The 20,811-nt window shown below is 36.1% G+C and overlaps 1 protein-coding gene across 3 annotated transcripts in view; it reads left to right on the plus strand.

Annotated features, from left to right (window-relative positions):
* NBAS (NBAS subunit of NRZ tethering complex) overlaps positions 1 to 20,811 on the plus strand; it is a 319,184-nt gene that overhangs the window by 104,325 nt on the left and 194,048 nt on the right. For all 3 annotated transcript variants that reach the window (XR_012004753.1, XM_072771031.1, XM_072771030.1), the window contains exon 22: positions 15,856 to 15,939. Coding sequence is in view for 2 of the 3 variants with exons in the window: in XM_072771031.1 (XP_072627132.1) it covers positions 15,856 to 15,939 (84 nt within the window). In the remaining variant the exon portion in view is untranslated. The remainder of the gene's footprint in view (positions 1 to 15,855; positions 15,940 to 20,811) is intronic.

Consider the following 20,811-nt stretch of genomic DNA (forward strand, 5'->3'; position numbering starts at 1 on the left):
TTCTTTTCCCTTTAAAATTGAAAAGTTGATTAGTTACCTAATCAAAATTCAATTCCCATATGTGCAGTTTATTTCTGAATTGCTGTGAACAAAGAACAATAAATTGGTTTGTATTTTAGGCTTGGAATAAGTATTTGGCCTTCTGTGGTGAGAGGAGTATAGAGAGTACTTTACAAAACGGGATATATTGGCAGTTCCTGAATCCAAGAATAACCTGATGTTTGGATCAGAAAGGAAAAGCTAATCACCTCAACTGTCTGGGAGCAGGGTCTGGGGCTGGCAGTGGGATAATTGGTTTAATTGTCTTCTGGCACTGTGGGCACGTTAGATCTTGACTCAATTAGTTCTTGTCTTTCTATTTATGTAAAGCAACAAGATGGATTTAGGGCAATTTCTTTGATTAAGAAGGTGGAAATGAATATTTCAGAGTAATTTTTATGGGCTTTGCAAAGTATGATGATACTGATATTTTGTATTTGATACTCTGAGAAGTACTAAGGAAATGAAGGTGTGCTGATTTGTTGATTTCCTCTTTTTTATTTACAAATCAATTTTATGTTTTACATAAATTTCTCACAGCGTGTTGATGGGCAAAACAGAAAAGGGATTGTTATCCTGCTTTCAGGAAAAAAATTTGAGAGGCATTAGTAGAAATATATGCTGAAATAGGGAATCATTTTGAAAATAACTTTAATTGCATGATCGTTTTAGTGTATGTGTAACATTGTCAAATGTTTTTAATGTGGCTTAATGCAGTTCAAAGTTTATAATTTTATTTGAAATTAAGACCTCTTTGAGAGAGTACTTTTTAAAAAACTAATGTACTCTCCTAAAAATCTGTTACTAGATTCAGCATTACTTCCTGGTACCAAATTATATTCTTTTCATAGAGATGAGATTTTTCTTTCAGTATTCATTTTCCTCCAAACTTTAAGTACCCTGCCCAATAATTCTGAACATGTGATCCTTAAGTAGATTATAACATCTTCTGAATGGTTGAATTACCTTAGGGAAATAGTCCCTATAATTCTTCTTGATCACAAAATGTCTTTTCCAGTCAAGATTTCATTAATATGTAAATACTTGTCTGTAACAGCAGTGAATCTCTTTATCACACTATATTTAATTAACATATAAATAACCCTGAGAGACACTTTCCCAATTTCTGATATAGCCAAGCCTGTTTAAATATTGTATTTGTAATAAGAAAAATTCTATTAAGAATCAAATTCATATTTCATACACAAAGTACATACATACACTACTTTAAAAAATGTTTTGACCTCTTTGTTGACCCAATTTTTAATCCTAAAGGTTTAGATACTATATGTAATAACTGTAGAAAAAAACCTCTATGACATATGTAAATGTTGGGATCACATGACATGGTACTGACATATTTGATGTAGAAGTGGTAGTATGGTAGTACTCTGGGAAGATCAAAGGCTTTTTGTCAAAATCTGAGTGTGTGTCTTGGCCCTGATACTTTGATAGCTGTGTTACCTTTGAGAAGTCCCTTAGCTTCTAAATTTCAATTTCTTCAAGTGTGGGACGGGGACATTGCAGAGGTATTGTGATGATTGAGTAATGTAAGAGCGATCAGTGTCCTCTGTTACTGTTTCTAGCATATCACTGGCGTTCAGTGTACAGCAGTGGTTAAGGTAGCAGAGGGTATGGCTATGGCAGCAGCAGTACCAGTTTTTTTGGTACATGTGGATAAGCATGTCATGTTACAGATATCTTGTAGTTTCAAGTGCATTAAGTAGGCTTGCGAAAGACTGATGAGTAAACAAAATGTAAATGTAGTAGGGAATATCCTTCCCTGCAGATACTGATGCCGTGATTTGCCCATCTGGGACAGCATCCCTTTCTTGATATCAGGTACCTGAGGTTCCAAATTCTTAATGAAGTGGCTGCCTAGTGAACCTTTAGTTTGAATGCAATTTTAAAGTTTTTAGTTTCACTTTGTATTGAATTATATATACAGGAACATGAACAAACTGTAAATGTGTAATTTATACAGTTGGTATATTTGTACAATTGATGTACAGTTTGGTGCATTTGTGAACAAGTTGAAGAACGACATTGTGAGTATCCCTTATACCCTCTCCTATTACCCTCTTGTAGTCACCTCATCTAAGAGAAGCACTATCCTGACTTCTGATGCCAAAACTTAGTTTTGTCTGTGAAAGAAACGGAATGGCTTGTGAGGACTTTTTTACATTAAACTCTGGAAAAGCATAGATAGCTATCTCAACAGAGATCAGATTTCTTCAAATTGGATACTTTTCTAATGCTGGATGTACATTGATTTTTTTTTAATATTTAAAGTGTGTTTCTTATAGACAATATAAGATTGTCTTATATAACAATATAAGATTGTTGATCCTTGAACAAGGTGGGTGTTAGGGGCACTGACTTACTGTGCAGTCAGAAATCCATGTGTGAGTTTTGATTTCTCCAGAGTTTAACTACTAATAGCTAGCTTACTGTTGACCAGAAGTTACCAATAGCATGATCAATTAACATGTATGTTGTATGTATTATATACTATATTCTTACAATAAAGTAAGCTAGGGAAAAGAAAATTTTATTAAAAAATTGTAAGGAAGAGAAAACAGTTATAGTACTGTATTTATCGGAAAAATCTGTGTATAAGTGGACCCACATAGTTCAAACTGGTTTTATTCAAGGATCAGCTGTAATGGAATCTTGCTGTTTAATCTGGCAATCTCTGCCTTTTAATTGTCATGCTCTGGCTATATACATATAATGCATAGTTCAGTATGGCTTAGTTCAAAACTGACATTTTGGTTATTTATCATTTGTTCTATTTATTTATTATTTGCCTTTTTCTCTTTTCCTGCCTCTTTTGAGTTGGCTGTTTTTATAATTCCACTTAATCTCCTTTATTGAATTATTAACTGTATATGTGTGTATGTGTGTGTGTGGTTGCTGTAGTGTTTACAGCATGTATCTTTAGCTTATGGTGGTCTACCTTCAAATAACACAGCAAAACTTCATGTATAATGTAAGAACCTTTCCCCAGTATTTTTCCATTTTTCTCTCTGCTGGCTTTTGAATGATTGTTGACCTATATTCGACTTTTACGTATGTTATGAACTCCACAATACATTTTTTGTCTTTTTTTGCTTTAATCAGTAACTTCTTTAAAAATTAAAAATACACTTTATATTTGCACATGTATTTACTGTTTCCACTGCTGTTCATTGCCTTTTGTAGGTCCAGATTTCTATCTAATACCAATTTTGTTCTGTCTGGAAGGCTTTCTTTGGCACCTCTTTTAGGGCTAGTCTTCTGGCAACACATTCTCTGCTTTTGTTTGCCCAAAGAAGTCTTTATTTTGCCTTTGTTGGGGCAGCCTTTGTTTTGAAAAATACTTTTGCTGAGTACATGATTCTAGGCTGTCACTTTTATCCTTTTAGTCCTTTAGAGGTTGTGCACCTCTGACGTCTTCCATTGTCCTCCATGAGGCTGGTTTCATTCTCACTGTTTGTCTACATCATGTGTCTTAACTTTCTTTGGTTGTTTTAAAATTTTTCTTTATAACTAGTTTTGAGCTCTTGGACTATCATGTGCCTTGATGTGGTTTTCTTCGTGTTTGTTCTCATTGCTGCTTATTGACTTCTTTGGATCTACACCAAATTTAGTAAATTCATGCGTATTATTTCTTCTAATATTTTTTTCTTCTCTCATCTCTCCTCCTTAATACAGTCTTTTTGGGCTACTACTTATATGTGTGCTAGCCACTTGCTCTTGTCTTACAATTCATTTTTTTTTCCAGTCTTTTTCTGCTTTTCATTTTGGATTGTTTCTATTACTTTGCAAGTTGACTACTTGCTTCTGTGGTTTCTGCTCTTAATGCCATCTTAATGCTCTTAATGAAAAGTGTTTTCATCTGAGCTGCTGAGTTTTCATTCCTAGGAGTTAGATTTGGACTTAAAAAGTTTTTTCTATCTCCATATCATGTTATTGGTGTTTCTTGGTCTTGTTTAAGAAATTGGTAATTCTCCTAGTTATAGGCCTTAATTTCCTGCTTTTTTACATACCTGGTATTTTTTTTTCTTCTTTTTTATTGTTGGAAAGCATACATAATTTTTATCATTTTAACCACTTTTAGGTATATAGTTTAGTGACACCAAGTATATTCATTGTGGTATAGCCATTCCCACCATGCATCTCAGAACATTTTTTATCTTCCCAAACTGACACTATACTCATCAAATAATAACCCCCTATTTTCTAGTCCCACTAGCTCCTGGTGACTTTCTGCTTTCTGTTTTTACAAATTTGACAACTCAGAAAAGTGGAATTATACTATATATGTCTCTGTGTGTGTGTGTGTGTGTGTGTGTGTGTCTGGCTTATTTCATTTAGCATAATGTCTCAATGTTCATTCATGTTGTAGCATATGTAAGGGTTTCGTTTTTAAGGTTGAATAATATTACATTGTATGTGTGTGTAAATATATATGTCATATATGTATACACCACATATATATACCATATGCACTACATATGTATGTATGTGTGTGTGTTCATACCATGTTTTATTTTCTATCTCTTGATGGAAATTTGACTTGTTTCCATCTTTGGCTATTGTCAGTAGTGTCCCTGTGAACGTGGATGTGCAAATATTTTTTTTTTTTTTTATTGGATGCCAGGCATGTAGGTTTGTTCATCTCACCAGATGAGTTCCTATCTCTGTTGTTATGGAATGTACCTGGTCCTTTGTCATAATGCATTATGTAATCACATTGTGTGTGTGTGTGTGTACTATTAGGTTAGCTTCTCTGTGAAGTTTATCTGAATAGATTTCTTAATTTATAATGGGTTAAATTAATCCATAATGGGTTTCCTTAATCTGAAAATTACAGAAAGTGTTCTAGTAATGCAGGTATAGGGCTGTTTATTTGATATTGTGTCTAGTTTGTGAATAATCTGGAACCTATTTTTATTTCAGGGTCAACTCGCTCACCTCTTCCTGAGTACTTCCTTTTATATTAAGGATGTAAAAACTTGTTTCTGATTTTGTGAATGAGTGTTTACAGTGTAGTAAGAATCCGTACTAAAACATATTAGACCCATTTTCTTCAATTCTCTAATATTTTTCTTTCTTTCTCTTCCTACAATCTCTAATTTAACTTTGAACTTTATCAACAGTAGAAATGTGTTAGAATTACTTGTGCCACAGATGTTTAGAACATTGTCTTCCCAACCACAGCCTGTGGAACTGACATCAGAGCCTCTCTGTCTACATTTCTGGGATTTTTGTTTCTTTAGTTATGATTGTATGTTAGTCTGCAGTTAATTTGGACTAGATCCAAAGAATTCATGATGGAAAGGCTCTAAACAGACTTGTACAGCAATATCTTAGGGCAAACCCCCTTTTGTCCTGCTTTGTTTATTTAAGGCTTAGGACTTTTCACATCTCTTTGTGCTTATACATGCTCATATACAGCGCAGAGCCACTTGCAGTATACAGTACCTGCAGTGTTGCTGATGGCATGGGTATACTATAGGAGGTTGTACAATCCATTTCAGAAATTTTAAATCAGAAAAATTTGAACAAACCCTAGAGTATATTGTTTAAATCTGTAGCAACAGAGCAAGCAAGCATATTGATCTTGAACTGTAAATACCCTGTGGTTTATCCATCTACCTATCCATTTATCTATCATTAATTATTTATTTAGCGAGGTTTAGTGCTGCCTACAGCTCAGGGTGTGATCTTGGAGACCCACGTCGGGCTCCCTGCATGGAGCCTGCTTCTCCCTCTGCCTGAGTCTCTGCCTCTCTCTCTCTCATGAATAAATAAATAAAATCTTAAAACGTATTTAGTGAGGTTTAAATGAATGCCAGGTATTGTATTAAGGATATAAAAATGACTAAAACCTTGAAGGAGCTTACAGTTCAGTAAAGGAGCAAGACACAAATAAATGTACATATCTTATGTGACCTATGATGGGGTTATATCCTGATAAACCCGTTGTTGAAAATGCATTTAATAAACCTAACTTACTGAATATCATAGCTTAGCTTAGCCTACCTTAAACACGTTCATAATGCTAGACTACAGTTTGGGAAAATCATCTAACACAAAGCCTATTTATAATAAAGTGGTGAGCATCTTACGTAATTTATTGAATTACTGAAGTACTGAAAGTGAAAAACAGAATGGTTATATGATTACAGAAGGGTTTTAAGTAAATTGGGTGTTTATCCTCAGTAGTCCGTTGCATGGCTGACTGGAAACTGTGGTGCACTGCTGCTATCCAACATCGTGAGAGAGTATCATACCACATAACACTAGCCCAGGAAAAGAGCAAACTTCAAAATTCAAAGTAGTTTCTACTGAATGCATATTCCTTTCACACCATCATAAAGTAAAACATTGTATATTGAACCATTCTAAGTTGGGGACTGCTGATAATTCTGTGCAGTGACAGCAGTAACAGGAATACATTAAAAGCTTAGTAGTGGGGACAAAAGTCAGGTAATCTTTATTTGGGAACATTACAGAAGGTTTCAATTGTTTTTCCCTCTAAAGATCACTACACTGATTGTTCCAATTAAAGACAACGTTGTAAATATGCATGCCATGAATTAGACTATTTTTCTATCCATTTAGGTGAGGAATATTATATATATTTATATATATTATATATATAAAGTGCTGAATTTATAGTTTTTTAATTATAATTAATGATTTTTAAAAATTATTTTTAAAAATATCAATCCACATTTTTTCCTATTGCCACTATATAACTTGGTTTCTGAAGTGTATATATATATTTTTTTTTTTGACAAGTTTAAGAGTTAGAATAACACAATGTATGCTTCCTTTTTAAAAGGTGCTTGCTGAGTAATTACTTCCTTGAATCATTTTGCCGATATTCTTAGGTACTTAGGGTATAAAGTGCCCTCATCTGAATCATTTGTGTACAAATAATCACACCAGTGGTGAGGTAAATGTTGCAAGAGTATCACAGTCTTAGCTATGTAGTCTTAGTTGGCTCATATTTTTTATTTATTGTTCAGATTAAATTTTTTTCTTTTTTTAAGTTGAAATACAGTTGACACACAGTGTTACATTAACTTCAGATTGGTTTCAGCATCAAATTAGTTTCACAACATAGTTTTTTGACAAGTCTATACCTTATGCTATGCTCACCACAATGGTTATTATCATTTGTCATCATCCAATGCTATTATAGTACAGTTGACAATATTCCTTATGCTGTGCCTTTATTCTTAGGACTTATTCATTCTGAAACTGGAAGCTTCTGTCTCACTACCCTTCACCCATTTTGCTCATCCCCCACCTATCTGCCCTCTGGTGTAACCATCAGTTCTCTGTGTTTATGGGTCTGTTTCTGCCTTTTGTTTCTTTAGTTGTTTGTTTTTTAGATTCCGCATATAAATGAAATCATATGGTATCTGTCTTTCTCTGTCCAGCTTACTTCACTTAGCATAATACCCTCTAAGTCCATCCATGTTGTCACAAATGGCAAGATCTCAGCTTTTTTTTTTTTTTTTTTTAATGACTAATACTCCGTTGTATAAGTGTACTAGGCATCATCTTTATCCATTCATCCATTGATGGAAATGGGGTTGCTTCCACATCATGGCTATTGTAAATAATGCTGCAGTAAATATAGAGGTGCATGTATCTTTTCAAATTAGTATTTTCATTTTCTTTGTGTAAATACCCAGTAATGGAATTACTGGATCAGATGGTTTTGAGGAATCTCCATATTGTTTTCCATATTAACTACATCAATTTACATTCCTACCAGCAGTGCATGGTGGTCTTTTTTCTCCACATCCTTGCCAACACTTGTTTGTTATTCCTTGTCTTTTTTATTCTAGCCATTGTGACAGGTATAAGGTGATATCTCATTGTGGTTTTGATTTGCATTTCCCTGATGAATAATTTCTCATGTGTTCAGACTAAGTTTTATATCTTAATTAAATCTTATCTTTTCAGTTCTTAAAGTTTGTTAGTTGTTTTTGAGAGCTCTGATACTAGAATGAAGAGAATATCAGTGGATCTGTTCCTGATCATTTGTTTATTCCTGTACTGATTATTTGTTTATTCACTTAGTAAGTCAGGCTCTGGAACCAGGCTGTCTGGGTTAAATCTCAGCTGCAGCTTTTTAGTTGTGTGACTTTGCATGTTAGTAAACATTTCTATGGCACTGTTTTCTCTCCTATAAAATGAGAAACATGATACCTGTTTCTCAAGATTCCTGAATTTATATATGTGTGAATATAATTGCTTAGAGCTTTGTATTTAGGCTCACACATAGGAAGTGGTATGTGTGAAATATCCTTGCAGGGGGGGCACCTAGGAGGTTCAGTCGGTTAGGCAGCTTCCTTTGGCTTGATCTTGAGGTCCTGGGATCAAGCCCCGCATTGTGCTCCCTGCTCAATAGGGAGTCCGTTCTTCCTCTCCTTCTGCTACTCCTGCTTGTGCTCTCCCTCTCTGTCAAATAAATAAATCTTTAAAAAAAAAGCCCCAAAGTAATGCCCATTCAGTGTAGTTCTTAGAGGCACGAATTTGCGGGGTCTTGATCACACTTCCTGTATCTTGAGATCTGCACAGGCATTGTTTTGCTGTTTTCTTTAGCTATATGAGTAAAAGGAAGATTAAAAAAATTATTCTTTTTTGGGCAGCCTGGGTGGCTCAGCGATTTAGCGCTGCCTTCAGCCCAGGGCGTGATCTTGGAGACCCGGGATCAAGTCCCATGTTGGGCTCCCTCCATGGAGCCTGCTTCTCCCTCTGCCTGTGTCTCTCCCTCTCTCTGTGTGTATCTTTCATGAATAAATAGATAAAATCTTTAAAAAAATAAATTATTCTTTTCTTCTCTAAACCTCTGATTTAAACTCTTTAGCATTACAACCTTATGTAGGGTCAGGGCTTGTAATGTACATTGATAAAACATTCATAAACATTTTGATACATTTCATTAGCTTTATAGTTGGTAAATCCAGTTGTCATATACTTTTATCTTTGTCCTGGAAGGTTTTGCTGCTTTAATTAATAGACTAAAGGAGATTGGTCAGGGTCTTGTTATCTTTAAGTAATATGAAATAAGGGTTTTGCTGCTATTCAGTCTAAGTAACAGAACAGGGAGTAAAATTGACTTGATTTCTCTTACGTTACTTCCTTCACGGTGGTTGGCACTGTAGTTTTGAGCTTCTCCCATATGAAGTGGTCCTTCCTCATCAGTGTTTAGTTGGCTCGTGAACCTCACATCTTTCAGTATCTTCACATTGAATATGTGTTCTTCCTTACTGAACACATAAGTACACATGGCTACTCTGAAGCTGTAGGTGAGTTTATACTATAAATGAAAGTTAAAATTCACCAGTTTTAATTCACCCGTATTTTCCATAGACAATACTATAAATATGAAAATCATCACAAAAATTAATACAAATAGAAACATTTATAAATATTGTGTGTAATACCTCATGCTGAATATAAAAATTACTACATAAATATTTTGGGGATTTTAAAAAATGTCTATTTTAGCTTATTCTTATTAAAATATATGCCATTGAGGTTGGGTTTGAGGATACCTTTCCTCCCCCTTCCCCTCTCAGTAACTTTGCCTGTAGCAAACATAAGTCTTCTTCATTGTTCTGAGACCTTGAGTGCCTCTTCTTCAGAATGAGGGTCCTCTGTCCAAGCAAGGGACAGGTGATGTGGTAGTGTAAGGTCAACTGACCTCTGTAGTCCTCTGTTGCCCCTTGTTTTGTTGACAGCAAACACCTTGGTGAAGAGTAACCTTTCTTACTTAACTTTTCTGAGAGAATTTCCTTTGAAGTTTGTGGCTTTCCCTTAAACTTTAATGATTTCGCTAACTTGTGCTCAGAAATAATTGAATCATCCTTTGGTTATGGTAAAATATTTATTTTCAAACTTTGTTTTAAGGGTTTGGGAGAGAGATGATGCCTTGTGGATACTGTTGCTTATTTCTCTGTCATAAATCAGTTCATCACTTCTTATTACTGCTTGTTATGTTGGCCAGGTGCCATGTATTCAGGATGGTGTCAGCAGAGTTTATTGCAGTTGTTAGGTATTTGTAAATATAATCATTGATATTATTTATATTATGTTACTATTTATCATAAAATAGATCTTGAAATGTCACCCAGTTACATATATCTTATATTTTACTCTGCATGAAAACCTTCTGCTGATGTTAGGAATAATGATGCTTTTTATGATGTTTGAACATTTATTATATATCAGGTACTACTCTAAAGTCTTTAGGTGTACTACCTTGATTCTCCCCAAATCCAAATGAAGTTAATACTGTTGTTCTTTCTGTGTCACTAATGGGGAAACTAAGGCACAGGCAATTTATTTATTTATTTTTTAATTTTTATTTATTTATGATAGTCACACACACACACACACACACACAGAGGCAGAGACACAGGCAGAGGGAGAAGCAGGCTCCATGCACCGGGAGCCCGACGTGGGACTCGATCCCGGGTCTCCAGGATTGCGCCCTGGGCCAAAGGCAGGCGCCAAACCGCTGCGCCACCCAGAGATCCCGGCACAGGCAATTTAAATAACTCAATCAAGGTTACACAGCTGTGCACAGTAGCATCTGTCACAGAGGTTGGCTTCCAAGAGCATACTCCTAAGTATAATGGAATAATGGATCAGAATTCAAGAAAATATTTGTCTAGTCTTATCTTCATTTTGGGCAGATAATATTACAGAATTTGTTAAATAGATGAAGCAGCAGGGTCCCAGGGAATAGATGCAGTAGCTGGTGGAGGGGGGAGGAGAATCCAAGTCTTGGAGGTGGTTTTTTTTTTTTTTTAAGAATTTATTTATTTATTCATGAGAGAGACACACACACAGAGGCAGAGATGTAGACAGAGGGAGAAGCAGGCTCCTTGTAGCCTGAAGTGGGACTTGATCCCAGGACCTGGGGATCACACCTTGAGCTGAAGGCAGATGCTCAACCACTGAGCCTCCCAGGCGTCCCAGTGGAGGTGGTATTTTCACGCTGCTTTCTCTTATACATTGCTAACATCTGAGAATACAGGTTAAGTTTCAAAATAACTTCATAATCTGCTATATTTTCTAAGTCCTGTATTAATAGAAGTGAATCCTTTTGGTCCAGAAGAGAACTCTGAATGATGCCTTAAGATAGTTTTTTTTTCCAACCTGGCATTCTAAATGACAGCTAGCTTTTTGACTGGTTTCCCAAGGAGTTTCAGACCAGTTTGATGTGTTCAGTGATGATAACCACAGTGTAGTTTACATGTGGGCTCAAGTTATTATTATTTCTTGTCCTTTATTTACCAGAACATTTTCTTCTATGCTAAATAATAGAAATAAATATAACTCCACGTCTTAAAACCAGCACATAAAAGGTGGCAATTAGTAGTAACTCACAGTTTATTTTGCCTTTTATTTCCATGGCATAGAACACGAACAAAAGAACTTTTTGTAAGTTTATTCTTGATAAAATTTCTTTGAAATAAAACATTTAAATTTAGTGTGAGAAATAATTGGTGAGAGAATAGTCGAACATAATAGAACTTGAAATATTCATTCTTTTCCTGCTGACAGATAAATGTTACCTTCAGATGAAACCAGCTAAGTTTATTGTTTGGAATAAAACAATGAACAGGATTCTAATATAAAGAATCTTAAAATTAAGCAGCCATTATTTTGCAAAGAGATCATTTAAGTTTACCCTGTGCTTTCTTTTTTTTTAGTGATGCATTTTAAGTTTTACGACTTCTTAAGCCAAGTAGAAACAAGAAATGACAAAGATGAAACAAAGTATATGTAAATGTGTTGTGTTTGTGGAACTTTAGATTTGAAGTGTAACTTTTGCAACTCCCCAAAGTTCCTACAATTCTTTAGAAGAAAGCAGTGTATTTTCTAGGTTTGTTTTTTTTTTTAAACCAGTTTCACCTAGCCCATTGATTGATTTACATGACCTTAGTTTATTGTGAAGAGAATTAAGTGAAAAAGATTTTTCTCTGAATTTTATTGTATGTGCTATCATTTTGCTTACCTTCTCAAAGAGTAAAGTAGCTAAAATTTGAGCATTTTTTAAAAGGTAATGATTAGTTATTTTCAAGTCTAAAGAATGGTGAGATTTAGGGAAATACATATTCTGAAATATTTTTCTCACCTGAACTAGAACATGACATGTCCAACTACCCAGATTAGATGTCCACCAGTACTAGCATAGCTTGCTCTTGCATCAGCGTAGTGGTCTATGTTAGGAAAGTATTTGCGTTCTCACTCTAAGATCTGTAGATTCCATATATAGGTACTTTTTGGCATATGTATTTTTATGAACAGATTGTCCCCTTTCATTGCTTTATTCCAATTTTGAATTTCTGTGATACTATGAGAGCACTTTTTGAAAAAATTTGAGAATAGTAAACAGTATTCACTTAAAAATCTTTGTGTTTTCATTTAATAACTCAACTGACACATTGTTTTAGAGTCTGCTAAATGCCAGGCACTATTTTAGTTATTGAGGATATGGCAGTAGAAAAACAAACAAAAATTTTGTCCTCAAGGAATTTATATTTTAGGTACGAAGGAGATCTTGTTTTTGAAATGCAATTATTTGAAACATGATAAAGAACTTATGGTATTTCTATAGCAAGTATTTTAAACTTGTAAAATTTGTTTTAAAATAGTTTGCAGAAATATTCAGTAAGGAAAGGAAAGAACAGAAAGAAGGTTTTTGATTTTTGCTTTATGTAAGTGTTTGTGATCAGACCTAAGGTCCAGCTGTATTAGGAGAAGTTAGTTTCATCATGTTAGTAATCTACTGGTATTGAGTTTGGTTTTATATTGTACTTTAAATATGCATGTAAGTGGTCCTTATTGGATTGTCTGAATTAAATTTTAGGAAGGCTGAAATGACCCTTTTCTTGCCACCTACAGATTTTGCCTGGTGGCTCTTAGATATGAAGCAAGGCAATGATGAAAATGATAATGGATTTGTGGTTGGGCTAGATTATAGCCCCTGTGCCCTTTCTATAGGTGTGTGCTAGCTAGAAGGCTAAGTTTTGGATTCTAGCTGGTTGTGTTTAAATCTTGGCACTGTCATTTATTACTTTTATGAGGATGGGCAAGTTAACTTGGTCTTCAGTTTTCCCCTTGTAATATGAGGAAGATCATATTACTAGCTGCATTACATTGGCAGGGCTAAATGAAGTCTTGTATGTTAAATACATTTCATCCTGTCTAGTCCATAGTAGGAGATCATTAAGTGTTAAAGATTATTGTTGCTGATCATTGCAGATATACTAATAGTACAAGTAGTAGCATTACTACATCAGTGGTAATTAGCACATTTGGAAACATTTTAGTTGGGCTTTGCTTTGAAAATGCAGCAAAAAACTTTATTAACCCAGGACTCTTCAGGCCTACCTTTTGGAGTGTACTTCTGAACAGAACTTGTCTTAAAATGTGTTTTGATAAAAATTGGCTTGTTTTCATACCCTGTCTGTTCAGTGAAGCTTAACAAAGTTATATAGCTTTCTAGTCTTTAAATACCAAATGAATATTATTTTGCTGAGGGTCCCACACTACTATTAATCATTTCAGTAATACCTCTTATATTTAATATGTACTTTCTATAGAAAGTACAAATCTCAACTTACATTTTTCTAAAATTCTTTTAGAAAGCATTTTGTGTAGCTATGGAACCGTGTCTGCTTTAATTAGAAAAGGCAGTAATCGTTTGTTCATTTTTCCCCCCCTTTGTTCCTCAATTCACTGCTATAATTTATTCTTATGTTGGAAGAGTTTGCATTATCATCATCATCATTGTATCCCCATGTTATCTTTTACTTTCCATTTCAGTAGCCTATGATAAAGTATTAGTTATTGACATGGAGGGAAATAAAATCGTTTTTTATTTGGTGACAAATGAAATAGTGTGATTGTGGCATCCATGCTAAATGATCATCTGTGTGATGCAGGAATTTAAAAATATGAACTCAGAAGCCTTCACAAATGTATCTCTGGGACACATTATGCAGGAACATTACATGCTAGCTTCAAAGTGGGTAAAATACTGTATTTATAAAATATGGTATAATGCATTTCTTCTTGTCTGTATTTAATAGGGAGCTTTGACTTTGGATAAGTTGCACCAGTAATAATCTGGTGGGGATGCTGTTGATTGACCAACAGCACTGCCCCTTCTCAGACCTTTCAGTTTCCACCTTTCTGAAATCACCCAGTGGGCTCCTGTTACCGCTTACATGAGGACTAACCTCTCACATAATATTCAAATGTTTACGAAGGGCTTCTTTTGCAAGGCATGTTAAATAATCTTGTAAGAGAAGAAAGTGAAAAATACAACCTGATATAAGAAAGTGCAATCCTTTCCCTGGAGTTCTGGTAAATTTTAGAAAATTGCTACTATTAATATTCAGAAACAGGAGAGAAAATGTTTTATTGAACCATAAAGTAGAGCAATTGGCATTTATTCTTAAAGTTTTTGTCTTCTTAATTCAGGATATTTCAGTTATTGTCGTGGACTTATGGAATATTAGAGCTAAAAGGGACCTTCAAGATAATGTTTGAGGGTTTTGCTTTGGAAAGTCACATGCTAAACACTGCTTGGCTAGATGGGAGGCAGCTGGGTTTCTGGGTTTCGTGTTTCCTAACATGTAGCATGTTGCTCTGCTCTGTTACCATACTCTACAGTCTTTACCTCACTTTTCTTTCTAAATTTATTTTTTAAAGATTTTATTTATTTATTCACGAGAGACACACTCAGAGAAAGAGAGAGAGAGAGAGGCAGCGACACAGGCAGAGGGAGAAGCAGGCTCCATACAGGGTGCCTGATGCGGGACTCGATCCTGGGATCACGCCCTGGGCCAAAGGCAGGCACTAAACCACTGAGTCACCTGGGGATCCCTCTAAATTTATTCTTTTTTTAAAAAATTTATTCTTAATTCTATCTAGTCATGCCTTAATTTTTCCGTTTCTTAGTTCTCTTGTTCATCTTTTAGTGATACACTTTCTTTACAGTTTTAATGAGAAATAAATGACATACATCATGTGTAAGTTGAAGGCATATAGTATGATGGTTTGATCTACATACATTGTGAAATGATTATTGCAATAGGTTCAGCTAACGTCCGTCATCTCCTATAGATAAAATATAAAAGGAAGAAAGTGAAAACAAAAAGTTTTCTTTGTGATGATGACTCCTAGAATTTCCTGATCTAATAGTTTTTCCGTATATTATGTGGCGGGGTTAATTATAGTCATTGTGTACATTACATCCCTAGTATTATTTATCTTATAACTGGAAATCTATACCTCTTGATCATTTACTGTTATTTTTAGCCCGCAAAATCATTTCTTCCCCCTAATAATTACCTATCCTCCAGGTCTTTGCTGTCATATGTGGTAGCCACTATTTAAATGTTAATTAAATTTATTTGGCTATTTAAATTTTAATTAACAGTGAAATTAAAATTAAAGTTCTCCTAGCCATATTTCAAGTGCTTCATACATGTGTATATAGCCACTGGTTACTATAGTGGATAGTGTAGTTCTAGAACATTTCTGTGATCACAGGAAGTTAAACTTCTTTATATTCTTTTTTTTATGATTGAAGAGAAATCAATAATTTGGTATTTTCTGTTTACATATTGTATATAGCATATATCATGTACCACTTAATATACCATAAACAGGAATGGAGATTAAAGTTTATAAAAATAATTTTTGCATCATATTTCTTATGTAGCCAGTAACTGAGCTAATGTGTATTTTAAATGCTTATGTATTGTTTTTTCATTTAAGTTACAATGGAGACGCCTTGGTGCTCATTCCTTGGAATGAACACAAACACCGAGATAAAGATTGGTGCGAGGAGCTGGAGTGCAGGTAAGGATCAGCCAGTGCGAGGGACCTTCATTTCTCCGGGATGGGTGAGTACAGGGCTTGACAGAGATGGGTGTGTGGTAGGTGACCATGCGACCATGTGCTTGATAGTGGTCCCTGATTTAGGGACTTTGCATGGAGTTGTTTTAAGCACTTGACTTGATTTTATTCAGTTACATTACAGTCTTTTAAATGGAAGAATATTAAATTCTACAAAGTTAAATATTCTAAAAAAATGATCCTGATGCAGCACCTCTTTCCTTTTTAAAGTATTGCCTTTTAGTCTTTGAAACATAGAAATTTAGTTTTCACAGCTGTAGTTATGGTGTGCACACAATTTTGTTCTTGATTCAGTTTGAATTTTTATTTTTGTGAGACTTAACCTTACAAATCCTCAGAATGTGGAGTCCGAGGGGGTGGGAGATGAGGTGTGGGGCTGAAAGCACTTGAATTCCCTTATTCCTCACTCCTCAAAGTCAGGTAGATGTTCCTTCACCATCTCTCCTTTCATATTTCTCTTCCATGAAATCAGAGATTTATTTTTTGGATTCATGAATTGAGGCAGAGAACCTTTATATTGATCCAGAAATCCTTCAGATTCCTAGGCATTAGGCACAGCATAGGGTGGGGGTGGAGTGCTGGAGTTGAAAATCGGAGCATTTGGTGAAAATCTAGGTCAAAGCTTGGGTTCCCTGCCACCTTCTAGCTCCTAGAGCGTAGGCATATTCCCCAAGTAGAAGTTTGGAGATTTCTTTCCTGGAGAAATGGAGTAGCCTCTGAGAAGAGGCCTCTAGATACTGACATGTTGTCCCAAAAGATTAGTGCATTACCAGGTCACAGTGAAGTCAGCAAATCAACAAGTCCTGCCATAGCTACTGGGCTTCCTGGACATCTGAGGATTGGGGCCAGCAGGCAGAACAAGTGGAAAGGAAAGGGAAAACAAACAGAAAATGGAACTGAAAGTCAGAGACCACACAAAAAGAAAACTTCAAAAATTAATATTGGCCAGGAGATAAGAGAAGATACTCAGTTGTGAAGTTACAAAAGGATTTTATAAAATAGGAACAGAGAACTATGAGAACTTTGGGACCTAAAAAGTATGATCGTTGGTGTCTAAAAATTACAAGGGTTGAAAGATTAAAGCAAAGAACTTTCCCAGAAAGTAAAATAAAAATATTATAGAGTTAAAGAGACAGATAAAAATATATTCAAATTACAGGCATTCTATAAGGAGAAGGCATATATAATAAAAGGGAGGAAATTTATAAGAAATATTTCAAGCCTATTATTTAGAATTGAAGGGCTATGAGTTTACAGATTGAAATGCCCACTGCACTAAAGCATACCATCAAGACCTTCCAGAATATCAGGAATGCAGTCTACCAGAGAGAAAAACATTCTACATAAAAGGAAGTTTGAATTAGAATGACCTCAGATATCTCCAGAACAGCAAGAGAAGAAGCTAGAAGCAAAACTTCTAGTGGAAAATATTTTTTGAACAAGATTCTTAAATCTAGCTAAAATCATCAAGTATGAGGTTAATCATGTAAGGTTTGGTAAAATTTACCACCCGTAAATGAGTATATCTCATTTCAGGAAGCCATAAAAGATGTGTTTTATTAAAATGAGGGAGTCAATTGAAAAAAAGCTGCTAGATTCAGGACTGGGCTCTAACATGGGCAGTGGCAACAGGAGGGCCCAGGATGACAGCTGTGTTCTTGTCGGGTGAGCAAGCATCCAGCACAGATTGTGGAAAGGGTGTGGATGGCTTCAAGAGCCAAGGTCTTTTGAAAAATCTTAAAAATGGAACAGGAATATTACCTGTTATATTTTGACTATTTAGGGAAAAACTTTTATATTTTGCTATTAATGCATTTTTTTAGAGAATTTGGAAAACCTAGCAATGGATGGATGTGAGTAAATGGGTGGGATAGGAGCACAATTGGTCTTTATTAACTCCAGAATATGAAAAATTGTTCAAAAGAACAATAGTTACAATAATGTACCACTTGGATCAGGACAGGATAGTATTCACATAATCAAAATAATGCAAATAATTAGTGGTTTAAACTAAATTGTGATATATCCACAGAGGGAGGAGAGGGTTTAGGAGAAGGGGATGGTTATGGTTTAAGACAGCTGAGTAGCGCATAGAATAGATAAATCAGAAAGAGTCCCAAGCATATCCTGTCTAGATGCAGAGAGGAAAATCCAGGAAGACTGCTAAAAGATGTGAACATGGCACAGAACGTGGCAAAGATGGTGGCAGTGTGGATTTTGTATGGAATTGTTGGCTTTTCATTTGATTTGACTTTTCACAGTTTTGGATTTTTGAACCTATGTATATGACTGATAAGTGATGAATAAAGGCCATAAGCAGTAGCGTTATCATTGCAAGTGACATTTGGAAGCTCTCTTAACGTAAGTGGTAACATTGGCCGTTTCATTTTGTTGTGTCTTGGATACTGAGATAAGGAGTAACTCTTAGGTACATTTTTTTACTCCATGACGTTTTAGCATAATGGCAGTTGATGTCCTTGCTGTGGTTTCGCTGGTTCCTTTTTAAAAATTGTTTTTATTTTATTTTATTTTATTTTTTATTTTTATTTTTATTTTTTTAATAATAAATTCATTTTTATTGGTGTTCAATTTGCCAACATACAGAATAACACCCAGTGCTCATCCCGTCAAGTGCCCCCCTCAGTGCCCGTCACCCATTCACCCCCACCCCCCGCCCTCCTCCCCTTCCACCACCCCTAGTTCGTTTCCCAGAGTTAGGAGTCTCTATGTTCTGTCTCCCTTTCTGATATTTCCTACCCATTTCTTCTCCCTTCCCTTCTATTCCCTTTCACTATTATTTATATTCCCCAAATGAATGAGAACATATAATTGTTTTTAGGGGCATCTGGGTGGTGCAGTTCATTGGGCATCTGGCTCTTGGTTTCCACTCAGGTTGTGATCTCAGGGTCATGAGATTGAGCCCCACATCAGGCTCTGTGCCCGGCACAGAGTCTGCTGGAAATTCTCTCCCCCTCTGTCCTCCCACTTGTACTCTCTCTCTCTCAAATAAGTAAATCTTTAAAAGTTGTTTTTAATTTACTTTTCATTGTTTTAATCAAAGTTGTATATACTTGCAGGTAGATTAAAGAGTTACAATTTTCTACAAACCTTGTTAAAAAAGACAAAAAGAAGCAAAACCCAAACCCACAGTCCATTGTTCCCCTCTTCTCATTTCCTGCTCTCCAGAAGCAATTGCTTTTAATTCTTTCAGATGATAGTTTAGGTATTAACTCCGTATCTGTAACAACTGTGTAGCTACTAGATGTTTGGCCATTAGCTGTGGACTTTGCAGAGTGGAGGGGATGGTGAGCTTGTACCTCCTGTGTGTGTGGCATCCTCCTCCCCTGCCATTTCAGGGGAGTTTCAGGAGACAGTGGAGCTTAAATGCATGGTATTTGTCAGCCATATTTAATTAGAAGTCATCACTTAGCAGTTGTAATGAGAGGTTGAAGAAATAGGGAAACTGAAGGTGGTGGGAAGTCAGGGCCAGGGGCTGGGGCGGTAGGCAGAGGTGTGGGGAGACTGTTGATGGTGAAACCTCTCATTTCCAGATGGGCTTTTGAGAGAACAGCAGGGGCAGAGCACTGACCCATCCATCCCACACTTCCCAGTTCCCCACAGCCTGCGCCTTTGTGTGATTCTAAGTAGATGAAAGGCATGAGGGCATTTCCTCTCAGACCAAGTGCAGCAAGCCGAAATGTAAGTAGAGCTTGCTGTGCCAGAACTCCTGAAACTAAAAATGAAAAGTCCGGAAGAAAAGTTTGACAGAGGAAAAGATGCTTTTGAAGATCGTACAGATTTTCTGTATTACCGGACATATCCTGTTGCTTACTCATTTAATTGGGGTCTTTCATCTGCTAGACACAAGAATACCAGAGGAAGAAAGGCAGATGCAGTCCCTGGACTCATGAAGTTTATAATCTGGCAGGAAAAAGAGTCCTGCTGTAAATGACTAACGTGGTGAGTGCTAGGAAGGACCAGGGTAGGGGGGAGGATTGCTGGGAGCACATCATAGGGACACCGCAGCTTGGTGGAGAGTAAGAAAGCTCATCCTGGGCAAAATCTTGTGAAATCTGAGATTTGAAGAATGAACAGGATTTAATTTAGCCCAAGGGGGAGAACAAGTTTGGTAAAAGAGAGGAAGGGATGTGTTCTGAGAGAGAAAGCATGTTGGCAGAAGGCTCAAGGCAATGTCTCCTTCAAGAACTAAAGATAAAGACCTGCCTTGTTGAAGTAACCAGAACAAAAGTGAGATTGGCACCAAGATGAGGCTAGAATATTTTACAGCAGGTTACAGGTTATAAAAATAGGCATGGGGATGATAATAACATCAGGTTTCCGTTTTTAAAAAGATAATTTTATTACCTGAGGAGATCCTGAATTCAGTTTTGAGTTTGTTGCATTTGAGGTGCCTGTGAAACATTGAAGACGAATAGAAGGATTTTGGGGCTTCTGAGTAAAGTATGGGGTTAGGGGTCAAATAGGGTGGTTGTTGTAGTGCTTGTGGTAGCTGATGCTTTGGAGTCACAGGTGAGACTGGGAGAAAGCTGCAGTGGGGAGGAGCCAGGACCCAGGGGTCAGCTGGAGGAGGCTCTTCCGCCCCAGATGACCCAGAAGGAGCCTCCAGGACGATGAGAGAAGGTGGCCCACACTCCATACTGCAGTGAGGGAAGCCTGTGTCTGGAAGAAGAAAGCAGTGAAATTCTATCAGTGCTGAGAGGAAGATATTAAGGACTGAAAAAAATATCAAAGGACCTCAGAGTTGCTCCTGGGTACTTTTCCCTGCTGAAATGGGCAGCTGTAAAGATTTCAGGG

Source organism: Canis lupus, chromosome 12 (genome assembly GCF_048164855.1).
Source record: "Canis lupus baileyi chromosome 12, mCanLup2.hap1, whole genome shotgun sequence".
NCBI lineage: Eukaryota > Metazoa > Chordata > Mammalia > Carnivora > Canidae > Canis > Canis lupus.